The sequence below is a fragment of the Staurois parvus genome, unplaced genomic scaffold (genome assembly GCF_062004578.1).
Source record: "Staurois parvus isolate SC_StPar_1 unplaced genomic scaffold, SC_StPar_1.0 ptg000059l, whole genome shotgun sequence".
NCBI lineage: Eukaryota > Metazoa > Chordata > Amphibia > Anura > Ranidae > Staurois > Staurois parvus.
This window is the reverse complement of record NW_028317855.1, coordinates 16,414,693-16,441,623: the sequence shown is the minus strand read 5'-3', so window position 1 is coordinate 16,441,623 and position 26,931 is coordinate 16,414,693. Positions and strand designations below refer to the sequence as shown.

The window sequence follows — 26,931 nt, the reverse complement described above, 5'->3', positions numbered from 1 at the left end:
CACTGATGTATTTATACATGTTGATCATATCCCCCTTAAACGTCTCTTCTTAAGAGAGAATAAATTCAGTTCCTCTAATCTTTCCTCATAGCTAAGCTCCTCCATGCTTTGTATCAGTTTAGTTGCCCCTCTCTGTACTTTCTCAAGTTCCCCAATGTTCTTTTTGTGAATTGGTGCTCAAAACTCAACTGCATATTCCAGATGAGGTCTTACTAATGATTTGTACAGGGGTAATATGATATCTCTCTCTCTGGAGTCTATACCTCTTTTAATACAAGAGAGGATTTTGCTCGCTTTAGAAGCCGCAGCTTGGCATTCCATGCCATTATTAAGCTTGTGATCTACCAGAACCCCCAGATCCTTCTCCACCATTGATTCCTCCAGTTGTACCCCCCCCAGTATGTATGATGCATGCATATTCTTAGCCCCCAAGTGCATAACCTTACATTTATCAATATTAAATCTCATTTGCCACATAGTTGCCCAATTAAACAGTGCATTGAGGTCGGCTTGTAAGTTGCAGACATCCTGTAAGGACGTTATTCCACTGCACAGCTTGGTGTCATCTGCAAAGACTGAAATGGGATTTTTAATCTCAGACCCTATATCCTTTATAAATATATTAAAAAGTAAGGGTCCCAACACTGACCCCTGGGGTACACCACTGATGACCCCAGACCATTCAGAGCAAGAATCATTAACCACTACTCTCTGAATATGATCTGTTAGCCAGTTTTCTATCCATTAACATATGAATTTTTCCAAGTCCGTAGACTTTACCTTACAAATTAGCCATGTGTGGGGAACTGTGTCAAACGCTTTTGCAAAATCCAAGTATACCACGTCCACCGCCACCCCTCTGTCCAAGGTTTTGCTCACCCCCTCATAAAAAGAAATCAGATTTGTTTGATAACTTCTGTCTTTCACGATGTTATCTGTCACAATTATCTGTCACTTTTTTAAGTGCTGCACTTTTATGTATATGTAGTTTTGCTGCGGGAGTTGGAAATGAGCACATCTCCCTGTCTGGGATGGGAGCTAGGAACTGAGTCACTATTAGGGAAAATTTGAAGCTGCACCGATGCTAGAGGACTACAACTGGGTGAACTCACCCTGAGTCAAAACAGAGGACACCATGTAGTGGGACTTCCATGACTGTATTGCTGGATTGGCCACAACTTGTTGCTGCTATTAGAAACTAGGTTTAGGATTAGAAACTGATCCTAATCCCAGAAACTAGGTTCTAAAGATTAGACACTTAACCCGTTACTTATAATACTGCATGCAGATTCCCATGGGGACTACGCTTATGTGCACCAACAGTAAGATAGGCCCCAATGTTAGCTGTCTGGAGGACTAGGGTGTAGGACTGTCTCTTCAGACTCCTGGTATTGCCTGTAGAAGTAGGGTTATTGCTGCAGCAGACCTGGGCTTTAAGCTAATCACCTCTAGAATGCACTCTAGTAATACAGTGCACTGATAGCAGGTGGAGTCATTGCAATATCTTTTACTGTTATGGTTAATGTAGTTTAATTTAGTAGGTTAATGTAGCAGAGACTGAATTAGAGTGAGCCAGGCCTTCTAGTCCGACATCAGTGCCTGACCTCACAAATGCACTTCTGGAAGAATGGTCAAACATTGCCATAGACACAATCCTAAACCTTGTGGACAGCCTTCCCAGAAGAGTTGAAGCTGTTATAGCTGCAAAGGGTGGGCCAACTCAATACGAACCTATGGACTAAGATTGGGATGCCATTAAAGTTCATATGCATGTAAAGGCAGGCGTCCCAATACTTTGGCAATATAGTGTTTGAACAAATTGCCTTTCACTTCAAGTCACTATATTATAACCCACTTTTTTAATATTAATCAGACTGGAGTCCACATACCGGTACCAAATATAGCTGTGTGCATAATATTTACCTTTGTGCTCTTGACAGTGTTATAGTGCCTATTTCCTTAACCTGGTGTGTAAGAGAGGCTCAGGTGGTCTTTGCAGTTGAGATGCAGGACAGAGAATCCAAATTACCAAGCTGCTCTTCGAGGGTAGCACCACATCAGCATTTGCACATGGGTGCTTCTAAACATTTTCAAACAGTACTGGCATTTATGTGCTTTTCAAAAAAAGGGTTTTGCTGAGGTTTATAGACATTTTAAAAACATTTTTCTATCCATTTCCCCAAATGTACTAAGCCATATTGTGATGTTCTAGACACTGAAAATGTCTAGAACATTTGAGAGTAAGAGTTTGCTTAAACTACAATGGAAACTGAAAATTATAGGAGTATGTTAGGGATATGGCTGCATTCAAGAGATTTTCAATATCCCCCTAATAAAAACCTGAATAATAATGCAACATAAGTGTGTGGCACTTACACTGATCCAAGGAAGGTCACAGCGGTCCAAAACTGCTGCAAAAACACGAAGCGCCAAAGGAGACCATTCATTCATATACAATCTCTTAGTGCTTCACTAGATATTATAACCACAATTCAATACATAAGAAAAAAGAATGTAGGGCACTTATGGCTTCTTTTTCTTTTTCATTGCAGATTTTACTTGCAAACACTAACAGTCCTGCAATAATCTCAAGAAGGCCTTTGTTATACATGTGAATTGGCCAATGGCTGGATTTTTTTAGTCTTTGCAATTCTCATCCAAGATAGCAAAATGCAGGTATTGGACTAAATACAACATATGGAAAAGTAACATTACTGGTTATATCACAATGTACTTTTATAACTCTTACCATAAAATATAGCAAATTGAGAAGAAGCTGACTGTTGCAAGGCCACAACTTCTGCTTGGATACTGGTGATGAGCTGTTCTCATCTCAATTAATATGAAAGGCAGCACTGTTGTATGCTAAAAAATAAACAGATAGTTTTAAGCATTTTTAGTGGAGACAATAGTAACTGTATAGGTCTACATGAATAAATTATTGACACATCTCAATATACAGCAGCAATTTAATTAAAAACTGTAACAGTCCTTGATCTCCAATTCAAGTGACTATGTCATTCTAAAGTGGCCATAGATGGATCGAATCTCAGCCAGTTCAGCAGGGGGCAGCTGAGATTCAGTCCATCTATGGGCAGGCAGATTGTACCCAAGTCAATCCTCCAATTAGCTTGGGTGCAACCAGAATGTGGGATTTTCAGCATGCAGTTGTTACCAGCGGCTATAGCCACTAGTAAGAATCATTGTATTCTCCCGGCAGGGATGGATCCCTGAGCCCCCCCGATGGGAGAACACAATATCTCTACTGGAGGGATTTCTCCATCAACACTTACTGTGTTGATGGGGGAATCAAGCCATTTTTTCCTGTCACCCGTGGTTGCAGGAAAGAAAATCGCATCATCTATGGCCTGCCTTGGTCAGCTATCCCCAAGTAATTATTAAGAAAATACATAGTAACTTTTTGATAGCTCACAAGCTGATCTGATCTGTCTAAAACAATGGGGAGGATTTATTAAAACAGGAGTACTCAGAAACTGGTGCATAGTAGCAAATCAGCTTCTAACTTCAGTTTCCTCAGTTAGGCTTTTACATAAAACCTGGAAGCTGATTGCTTTCTATGCAGAGCTACACCAGAGTTTGCACTCTCCGGTTTTAGTAAATCAACCCCTAATAATTTACCTGTTACTTGGCATGCATGTATTTAGCAAAAACAAAAGGAACAAAAATATACAATATATACAGTACATCTGACACAAGGACCGATTTCAGCTGCAATAAACAAATCTGCCTAAATAAAATGTTACATTCATGCAGTCTAAAATTAAAAAAAATAAATTACTGTGATATGGTTAGAGTTATCTTTGTAAATCTGTAGAACTGCTGAAACAACAATATGACAGATGAATCATTTGGTAACACAAACTAATGACAACTGCATTGTTCCTTAATCAAATCACATTACAGACAAATATAAACATTGTTTTATTTGAAGTTTGATTTTTTTAAACAAACAAAAGAAGCTAATGTCCTTTTAAAAAAACAAAAAAACAGTGGTTTGGTTTTTGTACATATTTAATTAGTTAATACTTAGGGGTCTATTTATAAAGGCCAAGATTTACACAAATTTAACTCGGGAATTACACACTTCCCCAGTTTAGTCTCAGTAGAAATTGTGTGAATCTTAGGTGAAAACATTTATAAACAGACTTTAAAACCTTTTTTTAAAGACTCTTGTACTTTAAAATATTTTGACTTGAAAATGCCTCATTCTCCTGGCAAATACCATACTCTTCAGTGCATTCTGCAAACCATTTAAAATAAATAAATAGGGATATGGTGTGCAAACCAAGATATTTATTTTACATTTTCAGGTTCAAAAGTTGGCGCTGTCCAGTTTAGATAAGAATTGGCCTTGATAGCCTGGAATACGGGTATGCTTTTTATACAGTTAATTATTATTCTTAGCTCAATGTAAATATAAATTATCAATACATTTACATTATATATATCGGGTGTGCACATTTAAAGTTTCATTTATTTTTATAGCCCATTTAAAAAATAAGAACATTTACAAAATATTATATGGTATGATCCACACACTCAGCCATCTAGTCAATCACAATCGCTATGACAAATTACTATATAAATTATAGTAGTTGCCCCCTGGCTTACCCATCTCTGGGAAAGAATAAATAATCAGGGTTGGATTTATCACTGGATGACACTGCCAAAAACACCTATAACTTCAATGTAATACCTTTTTCTTGAGTAGAGATGAAAAGGCATTGATGACCATACTGGGGTTGATTTACGAAAGGAAAATAGGCTGTTCATTTTGCAAGGGAAGTTTCCCTTAGCTTAGTAAATGAGATGAATCTCTGGCTGACTTCTATTATCCACTCATATGCAAAAATACTTTTTTTTAATTAAAGATTCCCTGCACATGACTGAGTATTCTTTGAAAAGTGAAGTTTTACCACATGCACCTTGCAAAGTGAAAATTCCATTTGCCTTTAATAAATCTACCCCTATGCCTTATAAATATAGAGGTTTATTACATATAAATAAATAAATGTTCTGTAGCTTTCCTACTATGGTGTTTAAATGTGTACTTACAATGGGGTAAAATAAATAGTTGTTTTTATCACTGAATGATCTGCAATTGTTGCCCTTTTACAACTTATGAATTTACATTTAAATTCATTGTGTTGTATGTGGGGGCTTTACACACACCCATACATATATATATATATATATATATATATATATATTTATACACACACACACATTATATACTGTACGCACTCAGTATATATGTGCAATAAGCATGTATTTAACAGAATTGGTCCATTCTGGAACCATGCGGGACTCTGTGGTCAGTTATCCAAAGATAATATATAGATGAGCAAACCTTCTGCTCCCACTGGCTACGGCCACCGTTATGTCTATAGGGAGCAGAGCTTGAGATGAATATGAATAAAGGAAGAGGCTTTAGTGTGTCTGCTTCTTGCCAAAAGACTTTTGTCATGAGGATAAGGAGGATCAAATGCCAATATGCTTCTCACTGAGCCGAATAACTACAGCTCTGCTGTGCATGTTTCAAAAAAATCATGAAAATATGATGTAGAGTAAAAGAAAAGGATCTGTAATATAGCTATATGTGTAACAAAGTTTATATCTCTATTCCACTAAAATAGGTATTTCAAAAGAGGAAAAAAGGGCAAAGAGGCTCTTTTATTGTATAATTCAAGTGTTTCACATCCTATGCGGGCTGTATTTTGACCTTATGCTGTCATAGGAACACATGAATAATGGTATGCTTTTGTACAAGCTCATCTCTTCGCATTATGTCATTATTTTGGTAAATCCAATGCTGGATGGTACTATTTAAGGAGAACGCTGTCTGCTTTGTATGCAGAACTGCTTTTAATTGTACAGAACATCGTGCAAGAGAAAGGACAGATGGTTTCATGTTTCCTGGATAATAAAGTTCCTTCTAACTCCTCAGAACATCCCCTAAATACACTACACCCTACAGTTGTTTTGTTGAGTTTAATCATCAATCTTTAGGTGGACAGTAGAACAAAATACAGAAGAGTTCTCACATTTAGAGGCTTTGCCACCTCTAACCCTGCTGCCCTAGGTACTGTCAATACAGCCATATTGAAAGGTTTTTGCATATAAGTGCAGATGCTTTGTGAAATAAAATAACATTTTAACATTTGCCCAAACAGATGATCCACAAGCACATATAGGGCCAATTCACATCTTTAACCTTAAGTGGTTCTAAAGGCTCAAGGTTTTTTACCTTCATGCATTCTATACATGAAGCTAAAAATCCTTCTGTGTGCAGCGGACCCCCCAATCCTGAGCTCCAATCCAGCATAGTTCTCGACAGCTTCTGCTGTCTGGGGATTCTTTCGCTGCTGTCACTCACAGCCAGTGTGCCAAGGAGAGAGCAGAGGGAGGGGTCCACGCCACGGCTCTATGTGTCTTATGGATACACAGAGCAGCGGTTTGGAACAAGCACACAGCGGTGCCTCCAGAGTAAGCGGCTTTCCTTGGGGGCACTGCTTGAGGAGGAGGAGCCAGGAGTGCCAGCGGGGACCTGAAAAGAAGAGGATCAGTGCCGCAGGTAATGTCTGGCTTTGCGAACAGTTATGAATAGCTGCGACTGCCAAAAGTATGTCATTACACTGTACAGGCTCAGTGGCCACAGCTATTTGCACACAACTGTCAATTCCAGCTACAGGAATCAGTAGATTCATTCCTCTGTGATTCACAAAACCTAAATGAAGAAACAGCAGTCTGATTAACTCTTCTCTCAGTCATCTCTGCAATCATCTCCTGTCAGCATGTTCTCTGTTGGCACATGAGCGCTAGCACTGTATCCCAACTGCTTGATTCCTTGTGTTGCTTCTCCTTATCCCAGTCTGAACTCTGCTGTACATGAAATTGCATGAGAACGATACCAAGTCAAATTGATATTTACACTGCTTTCATGTAACAATTACCTTTAGGGCTTGTTCACTCCAGCGAATGCATTTTATGGTCCATATAACACATGCCCATGTGTATGCATACAGTAAAAGGCATAAAGGTGTAAAGGCGATACAATGCTTTGCTACAGTGCATTTCAGTGTTTACAATTATTTTCTTGCTGTATTTATATGCAAAACACAACAACACACATTTATGGTATAATCAGAACAATTGTTTTCTATGTGCTCTTGGGTTGAAAACAAAAGAAAGGTAAGAAAAAAGGCTGCACACCTAATTGAATAACCTCAAATTAATTTTATTATGCACCATAAACAAAAATAGACCATAGGAGACATGACAATTCTGCATAGCAGAGGACACTGCCCCCACAGAGAATTCAAGAGGGGAACCCTCAAGAATGGACCGAGGAAGGAATAGTCCACTGGGACTAACCGTCACCAAACCCTCCCAAATCCAACCATAGACACAACCCAACCAACACTCTCAAACCCCCCAACAACCCCCACAGGGACCTACAATGCACCCTTCCCCTAGATGGAGGACCCTCTCATCCCATCACCCCCCTCACTAATAGGAGAGAGAGGAGCTGAGGGGAAAGATACCAGCCCACTGACACCCCCAACCCCCGCTAAATGGAAGTGTGTGCCAACTACACACACCTGGGGCTCCTGTATGTGCTAAACCACACAATATGAAATATATAAACACTGCTATACAACAGCCATGTAATGCTTGAGCGTCCGGCAATAAAATGAATTGGAATCAGATAAGGCCAGTGTGGCCATGATCGCTGGCCAGAGAGGATATCAATGTATAACGTCACTGTGCAGGGCAATAGCCTCAAAGTCCATTCAACACCTGGATCTTTTACAGCCATACATCCATATCTGGGCCGGATGCAAGGCTTGAATCTGAGGATTGGCAGCCATCTATAGGAGTGCTGGCAGGAATTCCTTCTGGACTTGGAGGTCCCACCAATATGTCAGCCTTAATCACTACAGGACCCTGGGGTCCCATCAGACTGTGAGCACTAGCGACTTTGTGATGCTACCTTAGTCATATCAGCTATGCAGATCACAGGCTGGACTGATAGTACACGTTCATGACGCTGATTTACTCCTCCAGTATTTCTTATTACGCAAGTTGGCTACCGTGTATCACAGCACTGGACTCCCAGTTACTAGCTAGCCATCCTCACTCCATGTTTGTTACGCCTTGCTTGGCTGACAACCGATCCATCTCAGCAGGCTGCATAAGTGTAATTTTCTTTCCTACAGCATTTGTCTGGATTGTTTTTCACTGCATTATCACCATTTTTGCTTCCATTCATCTGGCTCTGGCTATACTAGAGGGTACTCACATCATGTGTTGAAGGGACTTTGAGGCTATCGCCCTGCACAGTGACTTTATACATTGTTATTAGAGATGAGCGAAGAAATGAAAAATTCGATTCGACTGATTCGGCGAATTCGTGGACAATATTCGATTCGAGTCGAATAAATTCGCTGTGAATTTAACTTAAAAAAGGGTGTTTCTAGGCTTCAGAGAGACTTAATATTAGTGCAGAACACTGTACCTTTAATTTAAATGCCCTTGGAGTCTGCTGGGGAAGAGAAATAATACTGTCTGTCAGTATGACATGCAGATGAGTGCCGTCGATCTTAGAATCACTGCACACTTCACTCCTTTGGCCAGTCACGGGGCCAAAACCAGTGTTTGGAGCCACAGTGTGGCGGTGGAGGCAGCAGCAATGGGAGGCCATACAGCAACCTATGACAAAATGGAAACCAGCAGGAGCGTGAGGAGACCTGAAAGTGGCACATGGCAGAGTGGGAGCAATGGGAGGCGGTACAGGGACCCAGGTCACACTATGGGCCCAGCAGCAGCGTGACCAGGCGGTACGGGGGCCCATGGCCGATATGGGGCTTGGTGGCACCTATGGAAGGCCTGTAATCTGCCAGCAACCTATGACAAAATGGACAACCGCAGGAGTGTGAGGAGATTTCAAAGTGGCACATGGCAGAGTGGAAGCAATGGAAGGCCGTACAGGGACCCAGGTCACACTGTGGGACCAGCATCAGCGTGAACAGGCGGTACGGGGGCCCATGGCCGATTTGACCTCATTCATCCCATAGTCCTGCCGACTCACGAATAGCGTGGCCTCCTCAAAGGGCCTGAGCAAGCGCAGGTGTCACACATGAGCTGCCAATGGCTGACATCTAAGTTACACAGGGAGTACCTTTATCCGCTTTTAACATCAGGAAATCTGTGATGGCCTTTAGCTGTTCGTAAAGGCGGTCTAACATATGTAGGGTTGAATTCCACCTTGTTGCAACGTCACAGCATGAGGAGTCGGTACGGGGGCCCATGGCAGATTACATGTCTGGCAGCAGCTATGTGAGGCCCGTAATCTGCCTGCACCCTATGTCAAAAAATTTAACACACCAGCAGTGTGAAGAGACCTGAAAGTGGCACATGGCAGCAGAGTGTGGCGATGGAGACAGCAGCAATGGGAGGCCGTACAGGGACCCATGAGAGACTCTGGACTTGGCAGCAGCATGAGGAGGCGGTATATAGGGGCCCATGGCAGATTAGGGGCCTGGCAGCAGCTATGTGAGGCCCGTAATCTGCCTGCACCCTATGTCAAAAAATTTAACACACCAGCAGTGTGAAGAGACCTGAAAGTGGCACATGGCAGCAGAGTGTGGCGATGGAGACAGCAGCAATGGGAGGCCATACAGGGACCCATGACAGACTCTGGACTTGGCAGCAGCATGAGGAGGCGGTATATAGGGGCCCATGGCAGATTAGGGGCCTGGCAGCAGCTATGTGAGGCCCGTAATCTGCCTGCACCCTATGTCAAAAAATTTAACACACCAGCAGTGTGAAGAGACCTGAAAGTGGCACATGGCAGCAGAGTGTGGCGATGGAGACAGCAGCAATGGGAGGCCGTACAGGGACCCATGAGAGACTCTGGACTTGGCAGCAGCATGAGGAGGCGGTATATAGGGGCCCATGGCAGATTAGGGGCCTGGCAGCAGCTATGTGAGGCCCGTAATCTGCCTGCACCCTATGTCAAAAAATTTAACACACCAGCAGTGTGAAGAGACCTGAAAGTGGCACATGGCAGCAGAGTGTGGCGATGGAGACAGCAGCAATGGGAGGCCATACAGGGACCCATGACAGACTCTGGACTTGGCAGCAGCATGAGGAGGCGGTATATAGGGGCCCATGGCAGATTAGGGGCCTGGCAGCAGCTATGTGAGGCCCGTAATCTGCCTGCACCCTATGTCAAAAAATTTAACACACCAGCAGTGTGAAGAGACCTGAAAGTGGCACATGGCAGCAGAGTGTGGCGATGGAGACAGCAGCAATGGGAGGCCGTACAGGGACCCATGAGAGACTCTGGACTTGGCAGCAGCATGAGGAGGCGGTATATAGGGGCCCATGGCAGATTAGGGGCCTGGCAGCAGCTATGTGAGGCCCGTAATCTGCCTGCACCCTATGTCAAAAAATTTAACACACCAGCAGTGTGAAGAGACCTGAAAGTGGCACATGGCAGCAGAGTGTGGCGATGGAGACAGCAGCAATGGGAGGCCATACAGGGACCCATGACAGACTCTGGACTTGGCAGCAGCATGAGGAGGCGGTATATAGGGGCCCATGGCAGATTAGGGGCCTGGCAGCAGCTATGTGAGGCCCGTAATCTGCCTGCACCCTATGTCAAAAAATGTAACACACCAGCAGTGTGTGAGGAGACCTGAAAGTGGCACATGGCAGAGTGTGGCGATGGAGACAGCAGCAATGGGAGGCCGTACAGGGACCCATGAGAGACTCTGGACCTGGCAGCAGCATGAGGAAGCGGTATATAGGGGCCTATGGCAGATTAGGGGCCTGGCAGCAGCTATAGGAGGCCCATAATCTGCCAGCACCCTATGTCAAAAAATTCTACACACCAGCAGTGTGTGAGGAGACCTGAAAGTGGCACATGGCAGAGTGTGGCGATGGAGACAGCAGCAATGGGAGGCCGTACAGGGACCCATGAGAGACTCTGGACCTGGCAGCAGCATGAGGAGGCGGTATATAGGGGCCTATGAAAGATTAGGGGCCTGGCAGCAGCTATAGGAGGCCCATAATCTGCCAGCACCCTATGTCAAAAAATTCTACACACCAGCAGTGTGAGGAGACCTGAAAGTGGCACATGGCAGCAGAGTGTGGCGATGGAGACAGCAGCAATGGGAGGCCGTACAGGGACCCATGAGAGACTCTGGACCTGGCAGCAGCATGAGGAGGCGGTATATAGGGGCCTATGGCAGATTAGGGGCCTGGCAGCAGCTATAGGAGGCCCATAATCTGCCAGCACCCTATGTCAAAAAATTCTACACACCAGCAGTGTGAGGAGACCTGAAAGTGGCACATGGCAGCAGAGTGTGGCGATGGAGACAGCAGCAATGGGAGGCCGTACAGGGACCCATGACAGACTCTAGACTTGGCAGCAGCATGAGGAGGCGGTATATAGGGGCCCATGGCAGATTAGGGGCCTGGCAGCAGCTATGTGAGGCCCGTAATCTGCCTGCACCCTATGTCAAAAAATTTAACACACCAGCAGTGTGAAGAGACCTGAAAGTGGCACATGGCAGCAGAGTGTGGCGATGGAGACAGCAGCAATGGGAGGCCATACAGGGACCCATGACAGACTCTGGACTTGGCAGCAGCATGAGGAGGCGGTATATAGGGGCCCATGGCAGATTAGGGGCCTGGCAGCAGCTATGTGAGGCCCGTAATCTGCCTGCACCCTATGTCAAAAAATTTAACACACCAGCAGTGTGAAGAGACCTGAAAGTGGCACATGGCAGCAGAGTGTGGCGATGGAGACAGCAGCAATGGGAGGCCATACAGGGACCCATGACAGACTCTGGACTTGGCAGCAGCATGAGGAGGCGGTATATAGGGGCCCATGGCAGATTAGGGGCCTGGCAGCAGCTATGTGAGGCCCGTAATCTGCCTGCACCCTATGTCAAAAAATTTAACACACCAGCAGTGTGAAGAGACCTGAAAGTGGCACATGGCAGCAGAGTGTGGCGATGGAGACAGCAGCAATGGGAGGCCGTACAGGGACCCATGAGAGACTCTGGACTTGGCAGCAGCATGAGGAGGCGGTATATAGGGGCCCATGGCAGATTAGGGGCCTGGCAGCAGCTATGTGAGGCCCGTAATCTGCCTGCACCCTATGTCAAAAAATTTAACACACCAGCAGTGTGAAGAGACCTGAAAGTGGCACATGGCAGCAGAGTGTGGCGATGGAGACAGCAGCAATGGGAGGCCGTACAGGGACCCATGACAGACTCTGGACTTGGCAGCAGCATGAGGAGGCGGTATATAGGGGCCCATGGCAGATTAGGGGCCTGGCAGCAGCTATGTGAGGCCCGTAATCTGCCTGCACCCTATGTCAAAAAATTTAACACACCAGCAGTGTGAAGAGACCTGAAAGTGGCACATGGCAGCAGAGTGTGGCGATGGAGACAGCAGCAATGGGAGGCCATACAGGGACCCATGACAGACTCTGGACTTGGCAGCAGCATGAGGAGGCGGTATATAGGGGCCCATGGCAGATTAGGGGCCTGGCAGCAGCTATGTGAGGCCCGTAATCTGCCTGCACCCTATGTCAAAAAATGTAACACACCAGCAGTGTGTGAGGAGACCTGAAAGTGGCACATGGCAGAGTGTGGCGATGGAGACAGCAGCAATGGGAGGCCGTACAGGGACCCATGAGAGACTCTGGACCTGGCAGCAGCATGAGGAAGCGGTATATAGGGGCCTATGGCAGATTAGGGGCCTGGCAGCAGCTATAGGAGGCCCATAATCTGCCAGCACCCTATGTCAAAAAATTCTACACACCAGCAGTGTGTGAGGAGACCTGAAAGTGGCACATGGCAGAGTGTGGCGATGGAGACAGCAGCAATGGGAGGCCGTACAGGGACCCATGAGAGACTCTGGACCTGGCAGCAGCATGAGGAGGCGGTATATAGGGGCCTATGGCAGATTAGGGGCCTGGCAGCAGCTATAGGAGGCCCATAATCTGCCAGCACCCTATGTCAAAAAATTCTACACACCAGCAGTGTGAGGAGACCTGAAAGTGGCACATGGCAGCAGAGTGTGGCGATGGAGACAGCAGCAATGGGAGGCCGTACAGGGACCCATGAGAGACTCTGGACCTGGCAGCAGCATGAGGAGGCGGTATATAGGGGCCTATGGCAGATTAGGGGCCTGGCAGCAGCTATAGGAGGCCCATAATCTGCCAGCACCCTATGTCAAAAAATTCTACACACCAGCAGTGTGAGGAGACCTGAAAGTGGCACATGGCAGCAGAGTGTGGCGATGGAGACAGCAGCAATGGGAGGCCGTACAGGGACCCATGACAGACTCTAGACTTGGCAGCAGCATGAGGAGGCGGTATATAGGGGCCCATGGCAGATTAGGGGCCTGGCAGCAGCTATGTGAGGCCCGTAATCTGCCTGCACCCTATGTCAAAAAATTTAACACACCAGCAGTGTGAAGAGACCTGAAAGTGGCACATGGCAGCAGAGTGTGGCGATGGAGACAGCAGCAATGGGAGGCCATACAGGGACCCATGACAGACTCTGGACTTGGCAGCAGCATGAGGAGGCGGTATATAGGGGCCCATGGCAGATTAGGGGCCTGGCAGCAACTATGTGAGGCCCGTAATCTGCCTGCACCCTATGTCAAAAAATTTAACACACCAGCAGTGTGAAGAGACCTGAAAGTGGCACATGGCAGCAGAGTGTGGCGATGGAGACAGCAGCAATGGGAGGCCATACAGGGACCCATGACAGACTCTGGACTTGGCAGCAGCATGAGGAGGCGGTATATAGGGGCCCATGGCAGATTAGGGGCCTGGCAGCAGCTATGTGAGGCCCGTAATCTGCCTGCACCCTATGTCAAAAAATTTAACACACCAGCAGTGTGAAGAGACCTGAAAGTGGCACATGGCAGCAGAGTGTGGCGATGGAGACAGCAGCAATGGGAGGCCGTACAGGGACCCATGAGAGACTCTGGACTTGGCAGCAGCATGAGGAGGCGGTATATAGGGGCCCATGGCAGATTAGGGGCCTGGCAGCAGCTATGTGAGGCCCGTAATCTGCCTGCACCCTATGTCAAAAAATTTAACACACCAGCAGTGTGAAGAGACCTGAAAGTGGCACATGGCAGCAGAGTGTGGCGATGGAGACAGCAGCAATGGGAGGCCATACAGGGACCCATGACAGACTCTGGACTTGGCAGCAGCATGAGGAGGCGGTATATAGGGGCCCATGGCAGATTAGGGGCCTGGCAGCAGCTATGTGAGGCCCATAATCTGCCAGCACCCTATGTCAAAAAATTCTACACACCAGCAGTGTGTGAGGAGACCTGAAAGTGGCACATGGCAGAGTGTGGCGATGGAGACAGCAGCAATGGGAGGCCGTACAGGGACCCATGAGAGACTCTGGACCTGGCAGCAGCATGAGGAGGCGGTATATAGGGGCCTATGGCAGATTAGGGGCCTGGCAGCAGCTATAGGAGGCCCATAATCTGCCAGCACCCTATGTCAAAAAATTCTACACACCAGCAGTGTGAGGAGACCTGAAAGTGGCACATGGCAGCAGAGTGTGGCGATGGAGACAGCAGCAATGGGAGGCCGTACAGGGACCCATGACAGACTCTAGACTTGGCAGCAGCATGAGGAGGCGGTATATAGGGGCCCATGGCAGATTAGGGGCCTGGCAGCAGCTATGTGAGGCCCGTAATCTGCCTGCACCCTATGTCAAAAAATTTAACACACCAGCAGTGTGAAGAGACCTGAAAGTGGCACATGGCAGCAGAGTGTGGCGATGGAGACAGCAGCAATGGGAGGCCATACAGGGACCCATGACAGACTCTGGACTTGGCAGCAGCATGAGGAGGCGGTATATAGGGGCCTATGGCAGATTAGGGGCCTGGCAGCAGCTATAGGAGGCCCGTAATCTGCCAGCACCCTATGTCAAAAAATTAAACACACCAGCAGTGTGAGGAGACCTGAAAGTGGCACATGTTTGAGGCATGATTCATGGCGGATTTAGTCAGTTGTGTCAGGAACTGGTGGTTTGAAATCCAGACTAATCCACGCCTGATTCATTTTCACAAACGTGAGTCTCTCCACACTTTGGGTGGACAGTCGTGTCCTCCGCGGAGTTACAATACCTCCTGCCGCACTAAACACGCGCTCCGATGCCACGCTACTGGCCGGGCATGACAGCCTTTCAAGGGCAAATTCAGCTAGTTGGGGCCAAAGGTCAAGTTTCGTTGCCCAGTAGTCAAGGGGATTGTCTACCTCGGTTGGCAGGGTGCTGTCCAAGTAGGCCCAAGCCTGTTGTTTGAGCTCCTGCTCCAGGTCCACCTGATGCTGCTGCTGCTGCTGCGGCTGGTTAGTAGTTTCCTCACTGCGCTGGTGAAGAAAGCTACTCATCATCGACTGCAGACTGAGGCAGCCGCTGCTGGTGGAGCTGCCACTGCTCCTACCACCCCACCCCTCCCCTGCTGCCATGCCAGCGGAACGCGAGCGCACAGGGCCCACAGTGTCTGAGGATGGACGTTGGCGCACAAAGGCAGAGACCAACTGACTACATAGGTGGTTTTTATAGTACGTAATTTTGGCCTCCCTCTCAGCAGGTGTGAAAAAGGCCACCATTTTGGACCGGTAGCGAGGGTCCAACAAGGTGGACAGCCAAAAGTCATCCCTCTGTCTGATGGTTATTATTCGGCTGTCGCTACGCAAGCAACCGAGCATGCTATGGGCCATTTGTGCCAAGGAATGCGAGGGACTCCCTGCCTCCATCTCCACAGCATACTGCCACGGTGCGTCTGGGTCCTCTGTCTCCTCCTCCTCCTCCTCTACCAGATGCTCCTGCTCCTCCACTCCTGTCCGCTGAGTGGAAAAACCACCCATTTCACTCAATAATTCCTGAGCACAAATGTCCTCCTCTACCTCCTCCTCTTCTTCCTGTCCTGCCCCCACAGGGGTCATGTGGCGTTGAGATCTGTGCGCCACGTCTACCGCACCCTGACCAGCCATTGTTAACAGCATTTGTTCCAGGACGTGCAACAGAGGAATGACGTCGTTCATCCCATAGTCCTGCCGACTCACGAATAGCGTGGCCTCCTCAAAGGGCCTGAGCAAGCGGCAGGTGTCACGCATGAGCTGCCAATGGCTGACATCTAAGTTACACAGGGGAGTACCTTTATCCGCTTGTAACATCAGGAAATCGGTGATGGCCTTTCGCTGCTCGTAAAGGCGGTCTAACATGTGTAGGGTTGAATTCCACCTTGTTGCAACGTCGCAGATCAGGCGATGCTGTGGAATTCCGTTCTGCCGCTGCAGCTCAATGAGGGTGTTCTTTGCGGTGTAGGAATGGCTGAAATGCATGCACAGTTTACGTGACATTTTAAGGATGTCTTGCAGTGGGATGGTGGATTTTAGGAACCGCTTGACAACCAGATTGAACACGTGAGCCATGCATGGCGCATGGCACAACCTTCCTTGACGCAGAGCAGACACCATGTTCTTTCCGTTGTCAGTCAACATGGTTCCGATTTTTAGTTTGCGCGGAGACAGCCATCTGTCGATTTCTCTGTTCATTACACTCAGCAGTTCCTCCCCTGTGTGACTACGTTCGCCAAGGCATACCAGGTGCAGCACAGCGTGACACCGTTGCGCCCTGCACATGTGATATGCCGGTCGGGTAATGGGACTTGGCACGGGGGTGGCGGCTGAGGACACGGCAGAAAAAGAGGTGGTAGAGGCGGACATGCTTGCTGGACCAAGGACGTGCAAACGTGGAGGCAAAAGCGTCGTGACCTGTCCAAGTTGCTGGTGCGGCTGTGCCGGCACCACGTTCACCCAGTGGGCCGTAAATGACATGTACTGTCCCTGACCGTAGTTACAGCTCCACACGTCGGCGCTGCCGTGCACTTTGGCAGAGACCGACATGCTCAAAGACTGGCCCACCATCTCTTCTACATGTGAATGCAGGGCTGGCACTGCCTTTTGGGCAAAGAAATGACGGCTTGGCACTCTCCACCGCGGCGCGGCACAAGCCATCATTTCTCGGAAAGGTGCTGAGTCCACCAGTTGGAAAGGGAGGGACTGCAGCACCAGCAACTTGGACAGGAGGACGTTCAGCTTTTGCACCGTCGGGTGCGTGCTCGCAAACTGTTGTCTCTTGGATACGGATTCCAAGAAAGACTGTTGACGGAATCCGAGAAGAGGAGTAGCAGGAGAAGGAGCATCTGAACGAGCGGAAGATGCCAATGAGCGACAACTCCCCTCAGCAGAGGTGTTGGAGCCTTGACTGGCTGATAGAGGGCGATTGACGACGTCGGGTGACGGAGCAAGTAACGGAGCGGGTGATGGAGCGGGGGCTGGGGCAGGCAGAACCGCCGTATGTTTATCACGGTTTTCCCAGGCCACCGAATGGTGACGCTGCATATGCTGACGCAACGCTGTAGTCCCAACATGGGCCCCCTGGCCACGCTTGCATTTCTGGCCACATAGTCGACATACGGCTACGTTTACTTCCTCGGGCGGCTTGAGGAAAAATTGCCACACCACCGAGTAGGAAACTTTGCCCCCGCTACTCTTCACTGGCTGACTGCTACTTCCTCCGTGCGCACCGGCACCACTACTGGCCGTGGTGGTAGGCTGCAGTGGAGCTGGTGCTCTACTCCGTGGACGTTTGGCTCCACTGACACTGATGCGACCCTGCTGCTGTCTCCTGGGCAACCCACCGACTGTTTTGCTCGCTGCCAAGCTGCCACCCTCTTCTCCTGATGATGCGGAAGAAATTGCCTGATGACGACGAGGCTGCCAAGTGCGATCAACCTCCTCATCATCAAGTAGGGTCTCCGCCTCACTACTAGCCCCCTCGGCTGCGTCTGGGTCAGGAGACAGACCTGTCTCTAGACCGGCTACCGAGCCACTCTCCTCGCCAGTACTTGTTCGCTTGGCTGCTGAAAAGGCCGATGTCTCCCCCCGTTCCTGACCGCCCTCTGTTAGCTCTTCCTCACTGTACAGTGGGGCTGAGCCCACAGCATGCGATACTTCGCTTGGTGAGGGAACAGCAAAGGACAGGGGCAGGTAGAGGACACGTGATTTCAGTGGGCTTGGTCCCGGGCCATGCCAACTAACGGTTGTGTCTGACGTACCCACCGACCGTTGGCTGTAGGTGTCAGAGGTGACCTGGGAAGAGGAAGACGACCGAGCCAACCAATCAATGACGGCAGGGTTGTCGGTGGAGACACGACCGCTGGATGACACCGGGAGCACTGGCCTCTGGCTGCGAATACTGCTGCCTCGACCCCTTCCTCTGCTGCCACGTCTGCTCGCTCCTAAAACATTGCCTCCTCTGCCACTCCTCTGCATGTTGTCTGACATACTATTTAATTCAACGATTAGGTGTCCCTGAGTAACAATTCTCTGGCACTCAGTAACAATTCTGTCTGTCCCTGAGTATGAATTCTGTGGCCCTGAGTAACAATTCTGTGTCTGTGCGAGTAACAATTCTGTGTCTGTGCAAGTAACAATTTTGTGTCTGTGCGAGTAACAAATCTCTGGCACTCAGTAACAATTCTGTCTGTCCCTGAGTAACAATTCTCTGGCACTCAGTAACAATTCTGTCTGTCCCTGAGTAACAATTCTCTGGCACTCAGTAACAATTCTGTCTGTCCCTGAGTATGAATTCTGTGGCCCTGAGTAACAATTCTGTGTCTGTGCGAGTAACAATTCTGTGTCTGTGCAAGTAACAATTTTGTGTCTGTGCGAGTAACAATTCTCTGGCACTCAGTAACAATTCTGTCTGTCCCTGAGTAACAATTCTCTGGCACTCAGTAACAATTCTGTCTGTCCCTGAGTATGAATTCTGTGGCCCTGAGTAACAATTCTGTGTCTGTGCGAGTAACAATTCTGTGTCTGTGCAAGTAACAATTTTGTGTCTGTGCGAGTAACAAATCTCTGGCACTCAGTAACAATTCTGTCTGTCCCTGAGTAACAATTCTCTGGCACTCAGTAACAATTCTGTCTGTCCCTGAGTAACAATTCTCTGGCACTCAGTAACAATTCTGTCTGTCCCTGAGTATGAATTCTGTGGCCCTGAGTAACAATTCTGTGTCTGTGCGAGTAACAATTCTGTGTCTGTGCAAGTAACAATTTTGTGTCTGTGCGAGTAACAAATCTCTGGCACTCAGTAACAATTCTGTCTGTCCCTGAGTAACAATTCTCTGGCACTCAGTAACAATTCTGTCTGTCCCTGAGTAACAATTCTCTGGCACTCAGTAACAATTCTGTCTGTCCCTGAGTATGAATTCTGTGGCCCTGAGTAACAATTCTGTGTCTGTGCGAGTAACAATTCTGTGTCTGTGCAAGTAACAATTTTGTGTCTGTGCGAGTAACAATTCTCTGGCACTCAGTAACAATTCTGTCTGTCCCTGAGTAACAATTCTCTGGCACTCAGTAACAATTCTGTCTGTCCCTGAGTATGAATTCTGTGGCCCTGAGTAACAATTCTGTGTCTGTGCGAGTAACAATTCTGTGTCTGTGCAAGTAACAATTTTGTGTCTGTGCGAGTAACAATTCTCTGGCACTCAGTAACAATTCTGTCTGTCCCTGAGTAACAATTCTCTGGCACTCAGTAACAATTCTGTCTGTCCCTGAGTAACAATTCTCTGGCACTCAGTAACAATTCTGTCTATCCCTGAGTATGAATTCTGTGGCCCTGAGTAACAATTCTGTGTCTGTGCGAGTAACAATTCTGTGTCTGTGCAAGTAACAATTTTGTGTCTGTGCGAGTAACAATTCTCTGGCACTCAGTAACAATTCTGTCTGTCCCTGAGTAACAATTCTCTGGCACTCAGTAACAATTCTGTCTGTCCCTGAGTAACAATTCTCTGGCACTCAGTAACAATTCTGTCTGTCCCTGAGTATGAATTCTGTGGCCCTGAGTAACAATTCTGTGTCTGTGCGAGTAACAATTCTGTGTCTGTGCAAGTAACAATTTTGTGTCTGTGCGAGTAACAATTCTCTGGCACTCAGTAACAATTCTGTCTGTCCCTGAGTAACAATTCTCTGGCACTCAGTAACAATTCTGTCTGTCCCTGAGTAACAATTCTCTGGCACTCAGTAACAATTCTGTCTGTCCCTGAGTAACAATTCTCTGGCACTCAGTAACAATTCTGTCTGTCCCTGAGTAACAATTCTCTGGCACTCAGTAACAATTCTGTCTGTCCCTGAGTATGAATTCTGTGGCCCTGAGTAACAATTCTGTGTCTGTGCGAGTAACAATTCTGTGTCTGTGCAAGTAACAATTTTGTGTCTGTGCGAGTAACAAATCTCTGGCACTCAGTAACAATTCTGTCTGTCCCTGAGTAACAATTCTCTGGCACTCAGTAACAATTCTGTCTGTCCCTGAGTAACAATTCTCTGGCACTCAGTAACAATTCTGTCTGTCCCTGAGTATGAATTCTGTGGCCCTGAGTAACAATTCTGTGTCTGTGCGAGTAACAATTCTGTGTCTGTGCAAGTAACAATTTTGTGTCTGTGCGAGTAACAATTCTCTGGCACTCAGTAACAATTCTGTCTGTCCCTGAGTAACAATTCTCTGGCACTCAGTAACAATTCTGTCTGTCCCTGAGTAACAATTCTCTGGCACTCAGTAACAATTCTGTCTGTCCCTGAGTAACAATTCTCTGGCACTCAGTAACAATTCTGTCTGTCCCTGAGTAACAATTCTCTGGCACTCAGTAACAATTCTGTCTGTCCCTGAGTATGAATTCTGTGGCCCTGAGTAACAATTCTGTGTCTGTGCGAGTAACAATTCTGTGTCTGTGCAAGTAACAATTTTGTGTCTGTGCGAGTAACAATTCTCTGGCACTCAGTAACAATTCTGTCTGTCCCTGAGTAACAATTCTCTGGCACTCAGTAACAATTCTGTCTGTCCCTGAGTAACAATTCTCTGGCACTCAGTAACAATTCTGTCTGTCCCTGAGTATGAATTCTGTGGCCCTGAGTAACAATTCTGTGTCTGTGCGAGTAACAATTCTGTGTCTGTGCAAGTAACAATTTTGTGTCTGTGCGAGTAACAATTCTCTGGCACTCAGTAACAATTCTGTCTGTCCCTGAGTAACAATTCTCTGGCACTCAGTAACAATTCTGTCTGTCCCTGAGTAACAATTCTCTGGCACTCAGTAACAATTCTGTCTATCCCTGAGTATGAATTCTGTGGCCCTGAGTAACAATTCTGTGTCTGTGCGAGTAACAATTCTGTGTCTGTGCAAGTAACAATTTTGTGTCTGTGCGAGTAACAATTCTCTGGCACTCAGTAACAATTCTGTCTGTCCCTGAGTAACAATTCTCTGGCACTCAGTAACAATTCTGTCTGTCCCTGAGTAACAATTCTCTGGCACTCAGTAACAATTCTGTCTGTCCCTGAGTAACAATTCTCTGGCACTCAGTAACAATTCTGTCTGTCCCTGAGTAACAATTCTCTGGCACTCAGTAACAATTCTGTCTGTCCCTGAGTAACAATTCTGTCTGTCCCTGAGAATGAATTCTGTGGCCCTAAGAATTCTCTGGCACTCAGTAACAATTCTGTCTGTCCCTGAGTAACAATTCTCTGGCACTCAGTAACAATTCTGTCTGTCCCTGAGTAAAAATTCTGTGGCCCTAATAACGTTTCTGTGGCCCTAAGTAACAATTCTCTGGCACTGAGTAACAATTCTGTCTGTCCCTGAGTATGAATTCTGTGGCCCTAACTAGCGTTTCTTTGTCCCTAAATAACGATTCTGTGGCCCTCATTAACAAGTCTGTGTCCCTGAGTAATGGTTCTCTGTCCCTAAGTAACTTCTCTCTGTCCCCAATTCTCGTTTCTGTGGCCCTAACTCTGTCCCTGTCCCTAGTACAGAGCGGTCTGCCTCTGTTCAATGACTGCAGGCAAATGAAGATTTCCAAAATGGCCGCTATATATACCTCGACCATTACACAGTGCTGGCTGGCTGGCTGCTGATTGGCTGATGCGATCACATGTCGTTGAGGAATGCATTATGGGGCAGCGCGCCTTGTCTGCGCGCCTTCCCCGACATCCCCGCTCCGTCGCCGCACATGTCAGCCGCCATTTTCGGAAAAATTTCGATTCGCGCGTCCGAATTAGGCTGTTTTTCGGATTCGGCACGAATCGAAATTTTTCCGATATTCGACTCGAATTCCACTTCGGATGCTTCGATTCGCTCATCTCTAATTGTTATCTACTCTGGCCAGCGGCCATGGTCACAATGGCCTTATCTGATTGCAATTCATTTTATTGCCTGACGCTCATGCAGTGCATGCATGTTGTATAGCAGTGTATATATATTTCATATTGTGTGGTTTAGTACATCCAGAAGCCCCAGGTGTGTGTAGTTGGCACACACTGCCATCTAGCAGGTGTTGGGGGTGTCAGTGCGCTGGTATCTTTCCCTTCAGATCCTCTCTCTCCTATTAGTGAGGGAGGTGGCGGAACAGGAAGGTACTTGTGTGCAATCGCGCATTTATGTGCACATGTGCACATCTGGTCACTATTCTGCAGATATTTCTGTGTGCATGTGCAATTCTATTAGCTAGCCATCTCACAGGAATTCTCTTACATTGTCCCCACCCCCCTTAGGGGCAGTCTCCAAATGCCCACTAAAGCCTGCTTTTCAGGATGAATATGAAGATAAGCTTGAACTAACCGTGGAGCATGGACATCATCCTCTGGACCGTAGCCTTTACATTTGATGAGGAACTGGGTCTGACCACCCCTCTTTCTACAGTCCAGGATGGCCTCTACCTCATATCCTTTATACCTTCGACAAGCAGTGGAGCAGGAGATTGTGGACCTTGATCCGGAAATAAACTTGGGACTGTTGGTTTTAATAAAGAGACATGGAATACCAGATTAATCTTCAGATTCTTTGGTAACGTTAATTCAAATGTTAATCTTTCTTTTAATTGTAAATGGTCCCCGGTACCTCGGACCAAGCTTCTTTGAAGGACAGCTCAATTTCAGGTTTGCTGTGGATAGCCAGACCTTATCTCCTGGTTTCAGATTCAAATTCCCCCTACTTTTTCTGTCAAAAAATCTTTTATTATTTTCCTGGTCTTTTAAAATAGTTTCTCGTAAAAGCTGGCCTTTCCTATTGAGGAAATCCAGCCTTTCTTGTACCGCCAGGACTGCGGGTTCCACCGGCATCTCAGGAAGGAAGGAAGGAAGGAAGGAAGGATGATATCCATAGTTGGCAGAAAAGGTAGACTGCTTCTTAGCAGAGTGGATGGAATTATTGTATGAAAATTCCGCCAATGGAAGGAGAGACACCCAGTCATCCTTTAAATAAGATGAAAAACATTGTAAATATTGTTCAAGGGTCTGATTTGTCCTCTCAGTTTTCCCATTCGTTTGTGGATGGTAGGCAGAAGAAAAATGAAGTTCGATGTTTAGTGCCTCACAGAGAGCCTTCCAGAACTTGGAAGTGAACTGGACTCCCCGATCGGACACAATATTGCTTGGAATGCCATGTAACCTCACAATCTCTTTAATGAAAGCAGAAGCAGTCTCAGTGGCAGGAGACCCTCTCAGGGGTATGAAGTGTGCCATCTTCGACAGACTATCAACCACAACTAAGATGTTGGTGAACCCTTCAGATGGGGGAAGCTCCACAATAAAATCCAAAGAAATCATACTCCATGGTTTTTCAGGTACTGGAAGGGATTCCAACAGACCCCAGGTTCTGGCTCTATCAGACTTGTTTTGGAGGCATACAGAGCAAGATCTAACACAGTCTTTACAATCCTTCATTAAATCTGGCCACCAGAAGGAGAGGAGGAATAAATTTGAGGTCTTGTGGATACCAAAGAGATCCGCTAAAGGATGATCATGGCACCTTTTAAGGATGAGAGTACTAAGTTGTTCTGGGATGAAAATTTGTTCATTATGAAGGTGAAGACCATACCTTAGCTGAAGATGCATTTCCAAGGAAGGTGGATGATTGACAACCACTTCCTTTATTTGTGATACAAGATCTGCTTGCAGTAGCAAAAAGTTCTTAGCTGGCAGAATAGTGTCAGGTTCAGAAGGTAATACTGGGTCATGAAACATGCATGAGAGCGCATCGGGTTTGCCGTTCTTCGATCCTGGATGGTATGTTATGTGAAACACAAAATGAGAAAAGAAAAGTGCCCATCTTGCCTGCCGTGGCCTTAGTCGTTTTGCAGTTCTTAAGTATTCCAGATGCTTGTGATCTGTAAAAATGAGGATAGGGTGTGAAGCTCCCTCCAGCAGATAGTGCCATTCCTCGAGAGTCGCCTTAATAGCTAACAGCTCCCTATCCCCCACGTCATAATTCCTTTCAGTGGAGCTTAACTTCCTAGAGAAGAAGGCAACAGGGTGAAGTAGAGATTTGGGTCCCTGCCGTTGAGATATAATGGCTGCAACAGCACTTTCAGAAGCGTCCACTTCAAGAATATAGGCTAAGGCAGGATCTGGGTGCTTCAGCATGGGAGCAGAAGTGAATAGGGTTTTTAGCTGTTCAAAGGCTGCTTGAGCCTCGGGGGTCCATTTGAATGAAACACGTTGCCTGGTCAACTGAGTGATTGGTGCAATGATACTGGAAAGGTTCTTATTAAATTTCCTATAGAAGTTAGCAAACCCCACAAAGCGTTGTACAGCTTTTTTGTCTCCTGGGACAGGCCACTCTAATACAAAAAGTTACGTTTTGTGGATCCATAGCAATACCATCGGGAGTAATGACAAGTCCGGGAAACTGAATAATCTGTTTCTCAAATTCGCATTTTCAGCTTTAGCATAGAGGTGATGTTGGCGTAGTCTATCTAGTATTTTCTTCACATGGTCCCGGTGTCACTCTAGTGAGCTGGAGAAGACAAGGATGTCATCCAAGTAGACAATGATAAATAAATCAAGATAGTCCCGGAATAGTTCATTAACAAAATGTTGGATCGTTGCTGTGGCATTACAAAGGCCACATGGCATAACAAAGTATTCAAAATACCCAAAGTGTGTTCGAAAGGCCGTCTTCCACTCATCTCCGTCACAAATTCTGACTAAATTGTATGCACCTCTCAGATCTAGTTTTGAAAAGACACATGCCCCTCGTAACCTCTGGAACAGTTCAAGAATCAAAGGTAGAGGATAGATGGTTCTTGACTGTTATCTTATTAAGAACACTATAGTCCACACATGGTCTAAGAGTATGGTCCTTTTTTTCAACAAAGAAGATGCCAGTTGTCCCTGGTGATGTGGAGGGCCGAATAAACCCCTTTTCCAGGCTTTCATCAATGTAATTTCAAAGGGCCTCTAGTTCCAAATCGGAGAGAGGGTAAAATTGCCCAAATGGAATCTCAGCACCGAGCAGGAGTTCAATAGGACAATTGTAAGGCCAGTGAGGGGGAAGAGCATTAGCACTTTTCTTGTTGAATACATTCAGGTAATCATGGTAGGCGGCAGGAACAAGTCTCATCATCTCCGAATCAGGGTGAATACTAAGAAGAGGAGTAGCTGTGCATGGCTTCTTTGGAGTGCAATGAATCTGACAGTATTTGGATGAAACGGTGATCTCCCCAGAGAGCCAGTTAATGGAGGGGTTGTGCACCTTTAGCCCAGGCATGCCGAGGATGAGAGGAAACATTGGTGATGTTATGACATCTAGACTTCGAAATTCTTGATGTCCTGAGGAAGAGTGGCAGAAGATTGGAACAGTCTCTTGAGTCACTGGGCCAGACCTGATACCAGAACCATCAGCCAGATGAACCAAAAACCCTTATTTCTTGATCCAGAGAGGAATATTGTGCTGAGTTACAAAAGTAGAGTCCACAAAACAGCTACAGGCACCAGAGTCTATAATTGCTAGAACAGTAATAGTCTTTTCAGCAAGCTGCAAATGAAGTAGGAGGGAGAGGTGTGTTTGATTCCTTCCTTGTGGGTGCGTCATATGGAGCCAGTTAGGGGAAGACTTGTGAGTCTCACTGGACATGTCAGTATGAAGTGACCAGCATCACCACAGTAGAGACAGAGGTTGGAACTTTGTCGTCAAAGATGTTCAGCGGAGGATAAAGGTGGCCTCCAAAAGCTCCTTTAAGGAGGGTTGCGATGCCCCTCTTTGATAGAGGGTATGTCTGATGTTAAAGTAGTGGGTGAGGGAACAGGAACATCAATCTCTGAGCAGGCCAAGAAACCCCTGCTAATTCTTTCACCCTGCCTTTCCCGTGGCCGTCAATCGATCTGAATGGCAAGGTTTATCAGATCTTCTAGTAAGGTCGGCACCCCCACTCGGGCAAGCTCATCTTTCAGGGTGTTGGATATACTGAGATGAAATTGATGATGAAGTACTGAATCGTTCCATTGAGTGTCAGAACTCCATATACGGAACTCAGTCACATAGTCCTCTACAGGCCTTTGGCCTTGCTGTAGCTTGCTAAGCATAAATTCTGCAATCTGATGACAGAAGGGATTAGTGTATAGCTGAGACATGGCTGAGAAAAAAAAAGAGTCTGTAGAGGTCAAAGCAGGATCATGTTGCTCCCGAAGGCCCAGGATTGGGGTTCATTCTGAAGGAGTGAGATTATGAACCCCACCTTGGTACTTTGTGATGCAAAGGTTCTCGGCAGCAGAGAGAAATATAGCTCACAGGAGCTGCGAAAAGTATGACATTTTCTGCGGTTTCCAGTAAAATATTCAGGTATTGGCACCCAGGGTTCAGGTGGAGGAAAAGTCCCATAAATCATGCTGAGCTCCGTTTGGGTGGTTACATCTGAGGCTGCAGAGGGACCCAGGGTTGATGGAACATCTGGCTTGGCTGGTAGTTGGTCCTCCATGTGATCAAGGTTTCTTTGCAAACTCTGCACAATGTAGGACA

The 26,931-nt window shown here is 46.8% G+C and overlaps 1 protein-coding gene across 1 annotated transcript in view; it reads right to left on the bottom strand.

The window, feature by feature from the left end:
- AIG1 (androgen induced 1) overlaps positions 1–26,931 on the bottom strand; it is a 362,106-nt gene that overhangs the window by 39,719 nt on the left and 295,456 nt on the right. The window contains exon 4 of the mRNA XM_089668636.1: positions 2,750–2,865. Within this exon, the coding sequence (XP_089524762.1) occupies positions 2,750–2,865 (116 nt within the window). The remainder of the gene's footprint in view (positions 1–2,749; positions 2,866–26,931) is intronic.